The following is an 18774-nucleotide window of genomic DNA, read 5'->3' as shown; positions in this document are numbered from 1 at the left end:
CCTGCCCCATGGCACAGCCTTTATTTTACATTGAAGGAAAATTGTCTTTTTTGCTCCCAGTCCTCCGCAGAGCAAAAAGACTTGTCGGATTCAGGAGAGGAGCCTCAGGGGGAGGCTGAGGCCCCCCACCATGGCATGGGTCACCCCGAATCAGCTGGTGAGCATGCCCTAGAACCTCCTGCCCCTGCTAGCACTTCAGCCAGCACTCCTCCGCTTCCCGCTCCTGAAGCCCAGCTTCCTTTTCCACGAGAACTGGCAGGGGTAAGTCCAATCACACTGCCCACACGGCACCACACTGCCCTGGGGGAGTCACCCAGACCAGCCCCTTCCCTGGGGTCCCTCTCACCCAGACCCCAGATCAACACAAGCAGCTAATGATAACAACTCCCTTCATTCGTGCCAGTGAAAGTCAGGAAGAGTAACCCCTCTTTTATGCTTGGTCTCTTTTAGTTAGAGACGTCTGTACCCATAGCAAGAGACTAATCCTGCTTCCTGAGAGAGACACAGTGGTCAAAAGAGGAATTGAGTAGGCGGAGACCCTTCCAAATCAAATTCTACCCCTTCTCCCTCTTCTGCTTCTCTTTCTCCTGTCCCTGAACTTGGGCATTTAAGTTCAGTGTCAGAACTCTGAGGAGCGCTAACTACCCTCATCTGTAAGAAGAGTCATCTAGCCCCAGTCAGGCTGCAAGGCCGCTTCTGTTTGGACTGTGGCTAGACAGTGAACTGCTTGTTCACTTTCAAAGCAGAAAGAAGAAAAAGCCCCTCCTTCGAATGTAGGGGGGAGCCCCTTGTGCTCTTCCTCTTTGTGTTGTGAAGGATTTTGAAGATAAAGGTGGAAACAGTCATAAACATTTGAGAGCAAGAAGCATCTTAGGTTTTTGAAGTTTAATACATTGGGAAAGGTAAATATGGTCCTACCTTTGACATTGAAAACTCTGTCCCTTGGGTGTCTAATGACAGAAGACTCCTGCTCTCATGACATAACGAGGGAACAGAGGATCTGGCCCTATTGCTTGCTCTAAACACCAGACTGTCTTCTAGCGTAGCACAGTCCCACATACCTTCCCACCCCTGAGTGACTCCTTCCACCACCAGTTCCTGTTTTTAAGGAAACCACGAAGATTCAGTCATAGCCACCAAGCCCCTAGGACACGCAGAAGAAAGTGGCAAGATCGGAGCCCTGACATTTTGGAGGAGTTGCTGTGTAATCCGTGCCTCGAGCCAGGGTCTGTGGGGGAAGGGCTGCCCTTCACAGGGTGGAAGAGGGCCTGGGTGGTGAGACTTGAGAAGCTGCGAGAGCAAGCCGCAGTGCCCTGGAGCAAGCCCTCGCACGGAGGGCTCCGGCCTGGCAGAGCGGCTCCTGGAAACACCTGAGTTGGACGGTGTGAGTTAGTGTGCCTTTGGCCTTCTTTGGTCCTCAAGAGCACAGCTTCTGAGAACACGTGGGGCCAGAACTTGAGAAGGGCAGCTTGCAGTGGACCCTGCAGCTGCTGAGGTGGCGAGTCTCAGAGTGAGAGTAGCTAATAGGGCTGTCAGACCTGGTGTGGTGGAGCTGCTCTTCAAGAGCACAGGGGTCTCTTGATATCTGACAGAGGCCCCTGGTATCTTGGTGGGGTGTCACTTCTCACCGTGATGTGCCTCCAAGACCTGACCAACTCAGGCGGTGACCTGTGTCTGTCAAACCCAGCTCACTGATTCTTGTGGTCTTTAGGTCAGAGACTCTAATCCTGAGGAACGCAGGCAGTTCCCAAACTGTCCAGGAAAATGTGAAGCATCATGGCAGGGAGCCTCGGAATGAGTTAATCCACCGTAGGACAGAGCCAGGACTGCAGGGCTGAGGGCAGCAGGTTGTAAATGCACTGATGGCACTGATGGCCAGCCACGCGGCACACACGCATGCTGTAGCTGGTAACCTCAGGGGTCTTGGACACAGCACCGGCACAGCCCTTGGTGACAGTGTTTGCTGCCTTGGGCTCTCCACAGAGAAATCAGGCTGGTTCCCAGCAGCTCCTCTTAATTGGCTTTTTCCACTGATTGGGCATGTGCAAGGAAAACTAAACTTTGTTTTAGGTCAGCTAGTCCATAAATCAAGTCAGGTGGAACACGATCCTGCTTCTTCTTGAACTGAGGTAAACTCTGGTGAATGCAGACTTTCTTTTGTATCAGAACAAACTTGGATCTTGTTCTGCCCCACATCGGTGCTCAGGAAACCACCCACTGTTACCCAGCAGGTCTCATCCATCACGTCTGGTCTGTCCTCTGTTCCCGGACTCCTGGGGGAATGTGAAGCTGAGAGCTCTTCATAATAAGTAGTGGCTTGCTTATAAAAGGCCCTCCTCATCTTTCCGTCTCCTCAGAGCTCTGGCCATTGAGGACTCACTACCAGAAAAAAATCTCTATGTTATCAGACTTCTGTCTCTCAGAAGACAGATTGAAGAAGACCAAACCTTATGCAGATTAAATTCTGCATCTCTGGAGAAAGCAGTTTTCCATGCTTACTCTGAGCCTGCTGGAATCATGTTGGATCAAAGCTCTGTGCCAGGCATTGCCAAGCTTCAGATGTGTTTTAGGACCACAGAGAAGGGGCAGGCAGGCAGGCAGGAGCAAGCCCTCTGACTGGCAGCTTCCTCTCCCCTCCCAGCTCCCACAAGCCATGACCTCATCGCCCCTCAGCATCCAGACCTTCAAGGTGGCCTCTCTGCTTTCCTCAGTGATTTTTTCAATGTCCGCCTCTACAAAAGCATTTTTGAGCTGGTGGCCTGTCACAGGGTAACCGACTTTGAAGTGGCCTGCATTCTGTTTCTCCTCCCGGGCACCCATCTTCCTGCAGCTCCCACCAGTCGGGCGCTCTAACTGGTCGGTGCAGTTAGAATCAACCGAGGCGCCATCAAGCCCGGCTGTAGGTGCTGTTAACCAGGAAGGTTACCTGGCTGGCCCTGCCCTCTGGCCTCTCATGCCTGCCCACTGCCCCTTTGTCTGCACCTGAAGGCAGCTCCGCTCTCTCCCACCCTGGGTCAGCCTTCCCCTTTGCACTCCAGGCCACGCCGGGCATTCTTACAGGAGCCATGCGTTTTGGAGGGATAGATTCTGAATAAATGTACTGATGATGGGGTTCAGCATTTATCCTTTATTCGCGACAGATGCCCCTACAACTGCAGTCCCACTCTGGGTTAGGTATGCCCTCCCCATCTGCACTCAGCGTCAGGGACTCGTGCACCTTACAGAGCTGAGCTTCTTCCCCCAGCGGGCGGGGCTGCTGGCCTGCCCTCAGCCAAGCATGTGGGGATGTCATCCTTATGAGCCTGCTTCATACGTTCTTCCCGATGCCTGAGAAATAAGTCCGAGGGTCATCTTTGGTCGCCTTTCTCCTTTGCTTCCTGGTGTGGTTATTAATGAGGAATGTTTTTATTGTGGTGTCTCAAATGAGTGTCAACCCAGTGTTCCTGGGGTGTCATCCTGGAGTCCTAATCATCAGTGGTGGAGTCAGGTTTGGGAAGAAGTGGAGGAGGAAGTGAGGTTTTCACCCTGCTTCTGTCCTCACTGCTCCCCAGGAAGCACTCTCAAATTTCTCACACACGTCTCCTTGGTGACTCCTGGGCTGTGGGCTGCACCCCTCTGGAGCCCAGACCTGCATGTGTCCCTGGTATCATCCCAGACAGAACTCTGAGAACCTGCTTCCTTGGTTGGGGTGAGCAGTGGTCCCCAGGCCTCCTTGGTACCCAGGAGTCTAAGGGAAATGGAGAGGGTGAGGCTGGTGTAGGCCTGTGTGGTGCCAGGTGATCGAAGGGTCCCCTGCATCCCAATCCTTTTCCTTCCTTGGGAGAGATGGCACAGGCCAGTGGACAGTAAGCCCAGCCTTGTCCTAAGACAGAGGCCCTCCCATCTGGCAGGGTATGGAGCAAGGGGTTCCAGTGAGGGCTGGGGACAGGTGACACCTCCAAAGGGCAGCTGTGGAGGGCTCCAGAGCTGGCACGTCTAAAAGCAGCAGACAGGATGCTGCCTTAGGTTCCCTCTCCCATCCTTTCTCTAGTCTTAAAGAGGAATCAATGGTGGCAGTTTCCTCACTGGGGGGTTCCAGCAGCACCTGGAAGGTTCCCCAGGAGGAAGACCTTCCTGCATCATCCTTCCCAGGACCAAAAGGCCACCACTTTTCTGTAAGCAGGTTCTTAGAAGAGACTTGGGGCATGGATTTGAGGGTGTCCTGAGGTTGGGTCAGGGAGCATCTGAGTCTTATCTGGCCAGACACCCTTTCTTCTTGGGGTCACCAAAACAGGTACAGCAAAGTACATGGACTTCATGTGTGCTGAAAATCCTCCCCAAATGTATTTTTTGCCCAGGGCCCTGGGTGCTTCTCTGAGCTGTATGGTCATGGTAGACAGACACCAGACTGATATGTGAGGTCACTTCTGACTACGCTGGGCAAAATGGGGCAGGAAAGGGTCAGGGACCAGAGCTGGGTTGGGGAATGAGTGCAGGCATGCCCTGGAGGTGGCTGTCATAGTAGTGGACTGTGAGGGACAGCATCCCAGTCCTGCGGAGACCCAGGGCAAGGATGGTGCCCCACACTGTGTGAGGAGCATAGAGTCCCTGTGTTCAGGGTGGCAAGCAGAAATGATGTAGAATGAGAGGACTCCATGCTGCAGGAGGCCACCAAGGGCTCTTAATAGTCAGGGCCTAAGAGAGAGGATCAGGCAGACATGACCTCCATATGCAGAGTGGGCCATCTGCAGGGGCCGGTGGGAGGCCAGCAAGTAGGAGCCATGGTGGTGTGACCAGGTGGACATTCTCTCACACTCTGGCTGACTGGACTTTGATGTGTGCTGGAGGGGAGGATGAGGTGCCGAGCAGCAGGCTGCCAGAGCCGCAGACAGGCCTGAGAGGCCAGGTGGGAGCCTCAGAGGCATCAGCTCATGACTGGCTACTCTGCTCTGGAGGGAGAGCTATAGCACCCATCAGATCCTTTAGGAGACTCCAATCACTGAGAGGCATGGGTGTCATGGAAAGAACCCCAAATACTCAAAGCAGGAACCAACAGAACTGAAAGGAGAAGGAGCACCCTGCTTTCAGTAGGACTGCTGGAGAGAGGATGGTAAGAGGAGGACCCAAGCAGCCCTGGGAGCCCGCTACCCCAGCAGCAGGGCGCATGTCCTCCCCATGCACACGGCCTTCCGAAGGATTCCACACTTCTCCCCAATTTGAAAGGATTGAAGTCATGCAAAGTACATTCTCCAGCCACAGCCGAATGAATTAGAAATCTGTAACAGAAGGAAAACCAGGAAATTTACACGGAGACTCACTGAGATCACGCATGGTCACAGGTGGTCAGATGCAGAGGCCTTGGTTGTGATGGTGGTGGAAGTATCCTTGTGGGAGCTGAGAAAGCAGGAAGATACCCAGGTCCTCTGGCCCAGACACTAATACAGATAAGGTCAGGGCACTAGCCTTTGCTGTGTCTCCATGGCCTGCAGAGTGTCTGGGACAGTGTCCCTTTGTTGGACAAGGACCAGTTCCCTCCTTGGAGTCTAGCGCAGGGACTCTAAGTGAATTCAAAACCACAAAGGAAAAGCGTAAGGAGCAACACGACTGTGTGACCAAGGAGAGTAGGACATCCCTGATGAAGGAGCGCTTATCTGCAGAGGCATGAAGCTCCAAGAGAGGGCCATCAGCAGGCCTGGAAGTTATTTGGGAAAGGGAAGGCTCCCAAGACCAAGGAGGTGAACTCAGAGGCTTCAATGCAGTCAGGATGCTTGTTAAATTGTAGGAGGAAAGAAGAGCCTAGAGCCGTGGGGTGAGTCGTGGGTGCGTCTGTGCTCGGCCTGCTGTTAGAAAAACCTGGGAGGACAAGGGAGGCAGTCAGTGCCCTATCCAAGAATATTGGACTGAAGAGGTGGCTGGACTCTCCCAGGGACCTCTATCAAGTTTTGGGAGGCTGACAGGCTCAGAGGGCAAGTAAGATGTGTTCTTGCCCCTTCTCAGCTTAGAGTGACCTGCTCTCCAGAGAGGTCGTGCGGCCCACTCACGGCTGCATCAGCCAGGGCAGGTAGTCGCTGCCTCTTCTTCTTCTTCTTTGCTAATAGGAGCCTGCATCCCCCTGATGCCACTCTAGAAAAAGATGATACCAAGAGAGTAGACCTTATGACAAGCCAGTGGTGCGATCTGTGTGAGCAGACACAACTCAGGCTCTGGCCTCTGTGTCCTCAAAGCCCTTCAGGAATGCATCTCAGCTCCCCACACTAAGTTCCGGTTCAGGGTCCTCTTAACCCCCTCACGGGTCCCCAACCAGGTGCCACCTTGTGGTTGGACCCAGGACTTAGTTCAGAAGACCCAGCTCTCCCAGTTAGCCTATCTCCTGAGCTTGGAAGCCCTGCCCCGTGCACCTCAGGGGTCTAGCACCATGGCAGGGCCAGCTTTGAGTTTAGCCGCATAGTAAGTAACTGTCAGCTTCACTGTCTCACTCTGGGCTCCACCTGCCTCGGCTCTGAAGGCCCAACCCCCGCTGCCAGGGAGGCATTAGCATCCCCAGTGTCTGAGGGAGGGAACCAAGGCCCAGGGAGGGTTAGCCCCCATTGGAAATAGAGCCAGCAGAGCCAGGATCCCTTCTGTACAACTCGGGGAAGGGGGAGGCATGGTAGGGCTTGGGGCTCTGCTCTTACATTCCAGCACTGCACAGTACAGATTCAGAACTGGCACACTGGGCATGAGGATTTCATTTCATTTCATTTGGGGCAGTGGTATTTCCACAGTGGCCCATCACTGAGAGAACCTACCATGGCTGGGCACGGTGGCCTAGACCTGTAACACCAGCTACTCAGGAGGCTGAGGCAGGAGGATCACAAGTTTGAGGCCAGCCTCTGCAAGTTAGTGAAACCCTGTCTCAAAATAAAAAGGGCTGGTGATGTGGCTTGCTGGTAGAGCAGCCCTGGGTTCAATTCCCGGTATCACCAAAAAATAAATAAATAAAAGAGACTCCCTCCATGGTATTAAGAGGATTTTATTTCCCTAGTACTTGGGTGGCAGTGGCCTCTGATCCTGTCATCGCCCAGGTACTACACACATGGGGTTACTTGTAACTTCCCCTCACCTCACACAGTCCCCTAGGACCAATTCCAGAGAGCTCTAACAGACCTCAAGCAGGCTTGCTTTCCTGACACACACCTAAGCTGTCGGCTCCCACTGCAAAGGAGGAAATCCAGGTTACAGTCCTTTTCTAACTGTCATGAATTAGCTGTGTGACTTTGAAGAAACCCCTACCCTCTCTGGGTATCTTGCTGTTGCAGATTCCAGCCCACAGCCTGTTTTTGTGCAGCTGGGGAACTGAGACATTGTTTACTTTTTTTTTTTTTTTTTTTTTGGTGGTGCTGGGGATTGAACTCAGGGCCTTGTGCTTGCAAGGCAAGCACTCTACCAACTGAGCCATATCCCCAGCCCGTTTACATTTTTAAAGGATTATAAAGACAAAAGCAAAGAATGTGGCAGAGACCAAAGCAATGACCGGCCCTTTATGGAAAAACGTGCCAGCACCTCTCCCCTTAGGAGGGTCTCTCCTGGTGCCCAGCGTCTTTAGTCTTATTTATTCCAGTCACTTCTTCTACACGCCACTCCACAGTTGGCAGAGAACTTTCACACGCATCATTTCATTTAATCCCTAACAGCCCATCGAGGCGAACAGTCCCTGTGTGGCTCAGCCTGACTCCTGAGGAGAGTTTTCAAAAATAGGAAACTGGGTCTTCTGGCTCTTCGATGAAGTCCACGAGGAGGAGTGGCATCCGCTCCTCAGAGTGGGCTGGTGGCTGCTGAGGTCTGGAGAACAATACATCCCTGCCAAGGGACTTACGCGAGGGATTGGGGCACCGGGCCCTCATTCTGAATCTTAATCGCTGCTTGTTCACATTCTAGAACTAAAAATCGTAAAAGGAGGCAATTCCTAGACCCCCTTCTCTTAGATTGTGGTGGTTCTGTGGTCCATAGAGTCGTACAGGGTTCGACGGTTCTGTTCTGAACACTTTGCAGTGGACTTTGACCAAGCCCAGCCTGGAGCAGGAGTCTGTACCATAGACTGTTCCAGGGCACGGAGTGGACACCAAGTGGATCCCACGTTAAGTGACCATTTCAAGCAACCCTGCCACCCTAGTGGTGGAGAAGCTTGCTTTTCAACTCCTGGCAGAATGACTCGTGCCCAGTAGTGTTGTGTTGTTCCCGTGGTGGCACACCAGTCAGCTATGACCTGTGGAGGAGCAGAGAACCTGATCCCGTGCTAGGCGTCTTTGAGCTGTCAGAAAGCTGTCAGAAGTCACCTCTGGTGGGCTGGAGTTCTGTGCAGGGAGCAGTGACAGTGCCAGGAGTTAGCCCCAGTTGTGCATTTGGCACCACTGGCTCCAGAGCCGGGGGTTGGGTCTCCGGAGCCCGCCACCTCTCACCAGCCTGCCGTGTGCTCTTGTTTCAGAGGTCAGCTGGAGGCTCCAGTCCTGAAGCAGGAGAGGGTAAGGAAGTCTCTGAAGCGTTTGGCCATCTTCGGTGGCAAAAACAGAAGCAGCCTGACGTTCCTCCTCTTCCTTATTATTTTCTGTAGATTCTGACCGAGAAGATGGAAACTACTGCCCTCCTGTCAAGCGAGAAAGAACGTCCTCTTTAACCCAGTTCCCACCTTCACAGTCAGGTAAATGATAAAAGCATTTATCGTTCTGTCACTTAATTGTTCCCCTCTGACACCTCACATCCCCCATCTGGCCCCTGCCCAGATCCCGGTAGATGTGGTCTCTGTCGGGAGTGAGGTCAGAACTTGCCTGAGTATGGCACCAGGTGTCCCCCACGTGGAGTCAGTGGCACTTAACAGCATGGTGAGACTTAGCAGGCAGAGGCCCTCGATGGTGTGGTAAAGATCGTTCCTCAGAAGTAGGAGAGGAGGGCGGAGCCGGAGAGCCCTCCTGGGCTCTGACCATTCGTTGGGATCCTTCCTAAGGCTGCTGTGACGCTGTGGGCCGACCTTCAGCTGTGGGAGCACCAGCTGCCCAGTGCAGCAGCCAGACACATGAGCATGTGCACACGTGTACACACACATGCATTCACACACGCACTCGCTCACAAACCAAGAAGCCCCAGCAGAACCCTGGACGCCATGCCATGAATTCCCGGGGCGGGGGACTTGGTGGGGCCTTGGAGGAAGGGCCAGGTGGGATGTGGGGCACATGCCCAAAGGGCATCAGGCATAGCATGCAAGCCAGCAGGCCCCTTAGGTACAGAGGCGGGCATGGCAGAGAGGCAGGTTTCTGGGACAGAGAGTGGTCTGGGCTACTCAAGAGGCACAGAAAGCCTGGCCCTTGCCTCCAGCATGGAGCCACCCTCCAAGTTCAAGGGTAACTGTTGACCCCGAGCCATTCCTCTTCCCCATCATGCCTTGGTCCACACTGGTGCTGTCTCATGGTCTGGAGGCACAGGCGTATTTAGAGAGGTCTTCTGGTTGCACGGCGTGTAATGCCTTCTTAGGCAGTTCATGGGAAACGTTTTCCGGTTGTGGGCTTCATGGCCATTACTAGCGCTATAAGGGAAAGATCACTCCGGACAGTGACTTCTGCTCACAAAGAAATGTGCGTGTGGCAGGAGCACAGGGCAGAGCATAGTCCAGCGTCCTTCCAGGCATCTCTCGGCACCCTGGTCGTTGAGCTCTCTGCCCTCGATGTTGATTTTGGATACTGACACATCCCTTCCCAGCTGCACAAGGCCCCGGATGGACATGCTGTCATTTGTCCCCAGATATCCAGGAGCTGCCTGGTTGGTTTGCAGCCGTGCTTAAAGTTTTCTGCACACCTGGACAGGTGTTTCTATAGGAGGAGGAGGCTTCCCTTCCCACTCACTGCTGAACCACACTTCTGCAGCCGAGAGTGCCACGAGAAGAGAGGGGCCACTTTGTTCTGTGGCTATAGCCCAAAGGGGCAAGGGGCCACGGCTTGTTTTCCCATACTGGCACCAGGGGGTCTATGCTTCCAGTCATCCAGGGAGGCGGGCAGGGGTGGTGCTGGTGCTCGGAGCGCATTGCTTCTGTGCTGCCCTCCAGCTCCGCTTCACTGCAGCCCGTCACACTCTGGAGCTGTTCCTCATGAGTCCTGCTTCGTTTGTGGACTCCTGTGGGCTGGCCACAAACTGCTCCTGGGAAGCAGTTGCTCTTATAAAGAAAAGCCTTGATCGGTCAGGGTCAGGGGCACACTGGCTGTTGAGGGGAAACGGGCTGAGGCAGCCTTCAGTGAGACCCGGCTGCTGCAGTCTGCATCCTGACTGGCCACCCCCAGCAGGGCCCAGGGTGCCAAGATAGGGCTGGGAGCACAAGGCAGGACGGGCAGCCAGCTGGCAGACCGCTCGAGGCCGTTGGGCCGCAAGTCCCCATTCTTACCGTAAAGAAGGTCTCTGCTCCCAGTGAGGAAGCGTCAGTGCGAGTCTGCGTGTTCCTGCACGCAGGAGAGCCCCCGTGTGCCCCCCACTCATGCTCTTTTCCCTCTTGTTCCTCCCCTGCCTGCATCTCCTTGCCGACAGTGTCAAAACACAATGTTTTTATGCCATCAACCTTCTGCGAGTCCTCTGCAGGCAATTCTGACTCAGACCCAGGTGAGCCCTCGTGTCCCTTTGCCCATCCATCAGTCCCTGGGGGTTTCCTGGGATGCACAGCAGTGACCATTGTTAAATGAGATCTTCAACAGAAATGGGCGTGTGAAGTCAGGATTCTCTTTTGGTTCCTAAATGTGTTGAGTTTCCCCTAGTCCTCAGCCTCTAGATCTGGAATCCATCATGAGACAAGGCCTCAGTAAGCCCTTAAGTTTCTGTTTCTCCCAGCAAGACCTGGTTGTAAGGAGTTTGACACTCTGAAAAACATATGGGCTGCGTTTGCGGCTCAGTGGTAGAGCGCTTGCCTAGCACGTGTGAGGCACTGGGTTCGGTTCTCAGCTCCGCATACAAATGAATAAATTAAAAGTTCACCAATGGCTAATAAAAATATTTAAAGATATATGTATATATGAAGAGCTGGCACGGTGGCACATACCTGTCATCCCAGCAACTTGGGAGGCTGAGGCAGGAGGATCACAAGTTCTAGGTCAGCTTCAGCAGTTTTAGTGAGATTTTCAGCGAGACTCTGTCTCAAAATAAAACGGGCAGAGGTTAGAGTTCTCTGGTAAAGCGCACTGGGTTCAATCTGCAGTAGAGAGAGAGAGAGATGTATTTATTCTGTTTTCAAATTTTCACACAATATATTCATATTGTTAAAAAAGCAACAGAAGAAAAATCCCCTTGCCCCCTCTGCACTCACTGTCCTACCCCAAAATAGCTGCTATGAAGCTGTGTGATTTTTTTTCCAGATCCTTTTCTGTGTATTAAATTTTCACATTAGTATTGCCTAAATCTGTTCAGATGAGCATGTACCATCACAACTTTAGAGCTAAGGAAAACTGTGTGATCCCTTCTGAAGAGTACAAGCACCTTCCCTTTTTGGTCTTTTGTTTAGAGAACCAACTTGAATTTCCTGAAAATTTCTCCCACATGGCTGGAATTCCCCATAAAGTATTTAATGAGCAAGTTCAACAACCCACACTCTATAACCCAACCTGCCTTATATAAATCTAATGCCAACTTCAAAACCTTTTGTGAGATAAGTCCCATGCTGGTAAGGGAAGAGGTGACATGAGTTTTTATAACTTGGAGGATTGATTGAGTGACACCATTTCAAATGGTGGAATTCATTTTGACTCTAAAAGTCAACTGTCCTCAAATGACCCCCTGACCTCAATTCAAATAGGAACTTGGTGATTCCGGGTCCTCAGAGCCAGCCGGTAGGTTGTAACTGGGTGTCATTTGGCAGGTGGTGTTCTAAACCATGGGGGTGAAGTCCTCCGGCTCCTGGTTCTGGTCTCCATCATCTGTCATGGGGACTACAGAATTTGATCCATTTGTGCTGTGAGCATAGGTACAAGTTGGTCTTGTGATCTGTCTCTGAGCCTGTAGTGGCCTCTCTTCCCTCTCTCCTTTGTCTACCAGCATTAGAAGCTGGTGGCCCAGGAAGCCAAGATGTTTCAGGCCATTTCACGGCTTGGACACAGCCTTGGTTTACAGTCCCTGATACCCTAATGCCTGGGCACATGGGAGGCATGTCAGGCCATCTGCAAAGTGAATTTCATGTCCTTTCCTGTTTTTCTCCTTTTTAAAATTTAATTTTGAAAACGTCAGTACTTATAGAAGAGTCAGAGTGTTTCCATAACACTTTCACCTAGAGACTCCCTTCCGCCTTCTTCATTCGTCCACTGCGTCCTTTATAGCAAGGGATCATGTCCATGTCGCACCCCATGTATCTCACTTTCCATCTTTGAAGGTTACAGGCCATGCATCCTGTAGAGTCCTTGGGTCTGTGGTGTGGTGCCCAGCATTTCCTGGTAAGACCCAGGAGTATCTTGGGTAGGAACCCCCAGGGGTGATGCCCTGTCCTTGGTGCTCACCGTGTTGGCTTTGTCCTCTTGCTGGCAGGGTTGCTCTTGATCACTTGATGAGGTGGAATCGCCCTGTTCTACCACTGGCTTTGTGCCATAGTTCACCAGTTAGACCAGTTATGTGAAGTCACTTCCCACACCTGTGGTTAGGGCTTTTGGAGAGACACTGGAGACTTCAGGAAAACTTCCTCCTCATCTCACCCTTGTTCCTCATCTGGCGGTGCCCCCTGGCTGCACAATTCAGGACTCTGCTGCTATACAAGGGAGCTTCTACCTCCTCTGCTCCTGCCTGCTAATGGCATTCTGCTGGAAGGGTCCCCGTCCCTTCTCCCCTCTTATTTGTCGATTTATCATGGCGGTGTGGAATATAGACTTCTACTTTAGTTGCTAGGTTAAGTCTGTTGTTACTAGTTTTTACCTTGATGCTAGAATTGCCCCAGATCCAGCCACGTGGGAGTTCTGTCAGGCAGATTCCTGTGTTGTGGGTCAGGTGCCCTTCATTCTATTCTGTTTTTCCCTCTTTTGCATTTTTTTACTGGTATGTTACATTTGTTACATGATGGGATTTGTGCTTACGTATTTGTACCTGATCACAGTGTAACAACAGAATTTGGTCAGAATCACTGCCCACCACGGCCTCCCTCTTCCCCAGGTTCCCTTCATTCTTTTGAACACTTTTTTCACCTTCTGTCCCAGCAAGAGGCTCCAGGTTCTTCATCTTTCCCTGTCCCACTCCTGGACTCAATCCCCATTTCTCAAAGGGACCCTGGTTTTTTGCAATGGAGAATGGCCCCTTGAACCAAGGTCTGGGTTCTGAGCATCGGCTCCTGAGCACTGTGAAGACAGACCCAGAACATGCACATCTGTCTACCTGCTTGCATCACCCAGGTTCGGCCGGGACCAGCAGAGTGTGTGTTTCTGCCTCTCCTCTGAAAGGAGGAAGCCCAGCTCCACTTGTTCCCTGCTTGTTCTCTCGATGCTCCTTCCACTCGGCAACTCAGCCCCTTCCTGCCCTGTACCAGCCCTGCCCTTGCACAGTCCTCAGCTCCCACCAAGCCACCTGCTCTTGGATCCTCTCCACCATCTGGTGCAGGCCAGCTTTAGTTCAGGGTATGCTCCTGATTACATCAGGACTCCTGTCAGGGCTAGGCATCGTTTCCTTCAGACATCACTTGGGCTCCCTCGGAGGTGGGCAGAAAGCACCTCAGGCAGCAGCCTGCTAGTTCACGCTTGTCTCCCAGGCAGGCAGAGGCTGCCTCTGGGACTCTGTTCTTCCATCAAGCCCATGGGGCGCAATGCCTAGGACCCAGCAGGAGCTGGGGAGTATGGCGGGCGTTTGGGTCAACCCACGAGGCGGTGACTTTGTGTTGCAGAGAAAGCACATTTCTAGGAGTGTTTCCTGGAAGGAGTCCTACGACAGGGCCTCCAGAGCTTGGCCACCCACAGGCACACTTCTCTGCTATCTGTGCCCCGTCTGTCTCGAGTGCCCAGTTGCCATTAGAAGTACCTCGCCCTACGCAGGCCTACTTTCCAATTTTTGTCTTGTGCTTGTAGAGGGAAAGACAAGATGATCTGACCATTCACTGCAGCACCTAGCATGAATTCTCTGTGTGTCGGTAGGGTGGGCAGGCTTTGGGCCCAGTGGCAGGCCATTCAGTGGCCATGGTGGTTCAGGCCTTCTGCTCCTGCCAGCCCGGCCTGGCCCAGGCTCCACACAGCAGGGTGCTGAGGAGCATTCTGTAGCCAAAATGGGTGTTCTAAACCAGCACTCAGGGCTTTTGAAAAATTACTTGAATTGCACATTTGACCTCAACTTGAAAAATGTGACTAAATTGCTAGTCATCTTCTTTGAAAGGAAAGGAGCTCAGCATTTGCCTTCTGGAATGGACTACCTGGTGGGCTTCTTCCAGAACGGTGTGGCCTCCTTGGTGGCTGTGTGGCCACCCTGTCACACCAGGAACACCAGCCTCATAGTATGGCTGCCACAGCCACTGCTCAGTCCCTGGCACTCGGGTGCTGAGGGTTGTTCTCATCCTGCTGCTGCCCAGGATAGCAGTGGGGCTCAGCAGTGCCTTGTCGATGGGTACAGCCTTCCTCCTTGTTCCGAATTTTGACTTGATTTTGTTTGATGTCTAAGACCTAGATCTGGCAAGATTCTTGGAATTTGATGTTTTGGTGTACTATCAAATGGTTCTTAATAAACACCCAGAATTGTGCAGCTAACATCATCATTAATTTTAGAAATTTTCCATCACCCCCAAAAGGAAGCCCCATCCCTATGAGCAGTCACCCCATCCTCTCCCAGCCCCCAGAAACCATGAATCTACTTCCTGTCTCCGGATTTACCTGTTCTTATCAATAGAGCCATACACTGTGTGTCCTTTTGACTTATCTTTCCCTTTATATGAATCTTTAATTTCTTCCAACAAAGTTTTCTTTTGTTAAATTTATTCCCAAGTATTTCATTACTCTTAAGTGCTGTTGAAAATGGAATTGTTTTCTTAATTTCATATTCAGAGTTATAAGTTGGTCTTGTGCCCTGCACCTTGACCAAGGCTGACCCTTAGCACAAAAGCAAGGCTGCCTCCAGTGGCCTGTTATACCATTGTCCCTTGCTTTCCCCCAGGAGGAGACCCTGGCCTTTATGATCATGCTTCTGTCATGGATCAGATTAGTCTGCCCTCCCCCACCTACCGTGGGCAAAGTCACCAAGTCTTGCCAGTTAAGGGATCTATGGACAGTAGACTGAGCCAAAACCAGGCTTTCCAGCCCTTCCAGGAGCCCTGGGCACTCACTGTTCTCACAGGTGGCCAGGACTGCTCTTGCCCAGCACCAAGGTGAAGCTCCGGGGGCATATCTGGGGGCAGAGTAAACCTGCCGTCTACCACTTTGGTCTTTTCCTGGCCTTTGGCACGTTCTCTGATGGACAAGTCTTCTAGGAAGAAGGAGACCAATCCTGGGACCTTTGCTCTGTGGCTCCCTGTTTTCCCCCAGGGTGTGAGCCCTAAGCTGTCTGCCTGACACCCTGCTCTGGAGATAGGGCTCTGATCCTAGGGCACGTCCTCTCCCCCGCTGATCCTTGTCCTGTCCGCTGTTGTCAGCACTAGAGCCAGTGCAGCCTGGGCCACCTAGCTGCCCTGCCAGCTGGCCAGAGCTTCTGCCTTTCTGTGTGAATTTACAAACATTTCCCTGAGTTCCCCAGGCCCATGGTCACTGAGGTCAGACCTGCAGCCCTCCTGCCCAGTGCCCTCTGGGCTTGGCTGCTGTGCCCCTGGCAGGTCTGCTTTTCATGTTTTGTCTTGTGCTTGTAGAGGAAAAGAGCAGCGGGTTCCGGCTGAAGCCGCCGACACTGATCCATGGCCAGGCACCCAGTGCAGGTAGGTGGCCCACGTCCAGGGAGGAGACGGGAATGACTTTCTTAGACCTTTCCAGGCTCTTGCCCAGCCTTTCTGGGTGTGACCTGATGTGTGAGCCCTGGAAAGCTGCTACGGAGAACCTGCCTGAGCAGGGAGTGGAGGGCGGGCACAGGCTGTGCCCAGTAGGAGCACAGCAGTTCCCGTGTGTCTCTAGAGCAACTGGCTTCACTGCACGCTGCTCATGAGCAGGGTCCAAACGAGCGAGGGACTTACAGGGAAGCCCACAAGAACAGGACACCTCCCCTCAGGGTCCTTGCCCAGCCCATATTTGGCAGAGGGATCTTCCCCGTGTGGTTTTTCACATACAGGTGCAGAGGGCGCCTTTGTGACCCTTCCCCTCGTCATCTGCACTTCACTTTTTTTTTTGGTACTGGGGATTGAACCCAGGGGCTCCAGCCCTTTTTATTTTTTATTATGAGACAGGGTCTCACTACACTGCTTAGTGCCTCACTAAGTTGCTACATCTGGCGATCCTGCCTCAGCCTCCCGACCTGCTGAGATCACAGGCGTGCGTGTGGCTTCTCTTCACCCTCGAGTCCAGCGCTAGGAAAGCAGCAGCCCCTCGATGAGTGTCCTAGCTGCTCGTTCACAGTCATGACTGGTGGTGTGGGAATTTCATGAAACAGCCAGAATCTGCATGTCTAACTGTGAAGAAAAGAGGGTACTCTCAAAGCTGCTTTCCTGCCTAATCCAGCCAGCAAGGGACACGAATGGGTCACTGGGGGTTAGTTTTCTCTGAAGCCCCTGGCGACGGGGTGCTGCATTCTGCTGGGCGTCCAGGGCCCTAGGAAAGCCAACTTCCATTGCAGGTTTGCCAAGCCAGAAGCCCAAGGAACAGCAGCGCAGCGTGCTCCGCCCGGCCGTGCTGCAGGCCCCGCAGCCGAAAGCACTGTCGCAGACCAGTAAGAGATGCAGCCGGGCACCAGCACCACCAGGGAGCCACCGGGCGCACTCAGAGATACAGAGGGAAGGGAACATGGTCCTGTGAACCAGCCCGTGCTCCCCGGCCCTGAGAGGAGTGATGCTGGGGCCACCGAGGCTCTGGGCAGTGACTCTGGGTCAGACACGCATTACCCACTCACTGTCCCCATAAAAGCCAACCTGGTCCTGCGAATGGGTAGATTTGTCCCCACGTGTCTGCAGAGAAAACTTAGCCATGAGCCACACAGGTCTTCAGAAGCCTGTGGGTGGTGCCCACGGGCCAGTGCTTTCATCCTCCCTTCACTTCACACCCACTCCTCAGCCTGCCTCCATCCATCACACCTGAGGCGGTTCCCAGCTTCCGGTTGATCCTTAACTTTCCTATTTATGAGCTTTTCTTCTTGGTCTTTCCCTGTAATTGAGAACTCTTCATAAGAAACTCAGCCTCCAACATGGGGGACTGGGTCATATTTCCAACGGGTTTTTAATTACAGGGGAAATGATTCTAATCTGATGTTTAACCGTCAAAGCCAGATTTTAATGTTTGAATCATATGCTCTCCAGAGTGTTTTTTTTTTTTTTTTTTTTTTGGCGGGTGTTGGTGTTTGTTTTGGGTTTGGGTGTTGTTATTTGTTTTGGTACCAGGGATTAAACACATAGCCACTTAATCACTGAGCCAAATCCCCAGCCCTTTTATTTTTTATTTTGAAATAGTCTTGCTAAGTTGCTGAGGGGCCTGAAACTTTCAATCCTCCTGCCTCAGTCTCCTGAGCCTCTGGGATCACAGGCCAGCGCCCTTGCCCAGCTGCTATTTTTTTGTGATGCTAGGGGTGGAACCCAGGTCCTCAAGCAAGCTAGGCAAGCACTCACCACTGAGCCACACCCCAGTGGACTCTCCACTATTTTAAAAGAAAACAAATGTATAAGATTACTTTCATAAAGAATTATTTGCCGGGCCCGGGACTTGCCTGTAATCCAGCGGCTCAGGAGGCTGAGGCAGGAGGATCATGAGTTCAGAGCCAGCTTCAGCAACAGTGAGGCCCTAAGCAACTCAGTGAGACCCTGTCTCTAAATAAAATACAAAATACGGCTGGAGATGTGGCCCTGTGGTTGAGTGTCCCTGAGTTCAATCCCTGGTACCCTCCTCCCCACCCCCCTGCCAAAAAAAAAATGAAAATCATTCCCCAGTATGTGTTTTCTTGGTTTTTGTTTGTTTTGGTTAAGCAGCAGTAATGCTTCTAAACTCACTGAAAATTGACATAGTTCTTTTTTTGAATAAAGACCTCCTCACTTCTGTGACATTTTCATTGTTTGCTCTTTTATCTAAGGGCAAGTGGCTTTCAGTAGAGATGCCGGGCCCTTTCCTACTAAAGAAACATTACTTGTGACCATCTAAAGGGGGGGTCCCTACATGGGGTGCAGCAAGAGAGGAGGGCTGGGGGGTCCTGGCTAGATGCCCAACACCCCCCACTCTTTTCTTCCTACAGTCCCGAGCAGTGGCACCAATGGAGTCAGCATCCCAGTGGACTGCACAGGGGCAGCGACGTCATTATCACCAGAAAACCCTGCGCGGAGAAATCCCTCTGAATCTGCTGATGAGGCACATGCACTTGAGGTCAGTGAGTCTGAGGTCATGGACTGAGGGGCACCATGTGCCAGGCCCAGATGGAGCCACAGGGTCAGCTCCTCAGGGTCTTACCGAGTTCACAGCTGTTTAACCATGGACCTGTTTCTGGATTTTCGCAGTGGTCAGAGAATCACTATACCTACCAGTTTTTGTCTGTTTTCTATTGTTATAGCAAAATACCTAGGCTGGGAAGTATATAAAGGAAAGAGGTTTGTTTAGCTCCCAATTTTAGAGGGTGAAAGTCCAAACAGCAGGACACCAGCTCTGCCGAGGACCCGGTGGCCATCTTCCTTCATGGCAATAGCATCGTGGCAGGAGCGTGGGGAAGAAAGCACACGGCAAGATA

General features: G+C 52.3%; 1 protein-coding gene across 8 annotated transcripts in view; it reads left to right on the top strand.

The window, feature by feature from the left end:
* Positions 1–18774, top strand: part of RANBP3 (RAN binding protein 3) — a 56059-nt gene that overhangs the window by 24019 nt on the left and 13266 nt on the right. For 2 of the 8 annotated variants that reach the window (XM_079115323.1, XM_079115322.1), the window contains exons 3-9: positions 61–261; positions 8444–8480; positions 8570–8656; positions 10525–10596; positions 15776–15841; positions 16690–16782; positions 18289–18416. In XM_079115323.1, the coding sequence (XP_078971449.1) occupies positions 61–261; positions 8444–8480; positions 8570–8656; positions 10525–10596; positions 15776–15841; positions 16690–16782; positions 18289–18416 (684 nt within the window). The remainder of the gene's footprint in view (positions 1–60; positions 262–8443; positions 8481–8569; positions 8657–10524; positions 10597–15775; positions 15842–16689; positions 16783–18288; positions 18417–18774) is intronic. The other 6 variants (XM_079115325.1, XM_079115324.1, XM_079115329.1 and 3 more) reach the window with 4 other exon arrangements.

Source organism: Sciurus vulgaris, assembly GCF_902686455.1.
Source record: "Sciurus vulgaris genome assembly, chromosome: 16".
In the NCBI taxonomy this organism is placed as follows: domain Eukaryota; kingdom Metazoa; phylum Chordata; class Mammalia; order Rodentia; family Sciuridae; genus Sciurus; species Sciurus vulgaris.
This window is presented reverse-complemented; position numbering and strand designations above follow the sequence as displayed.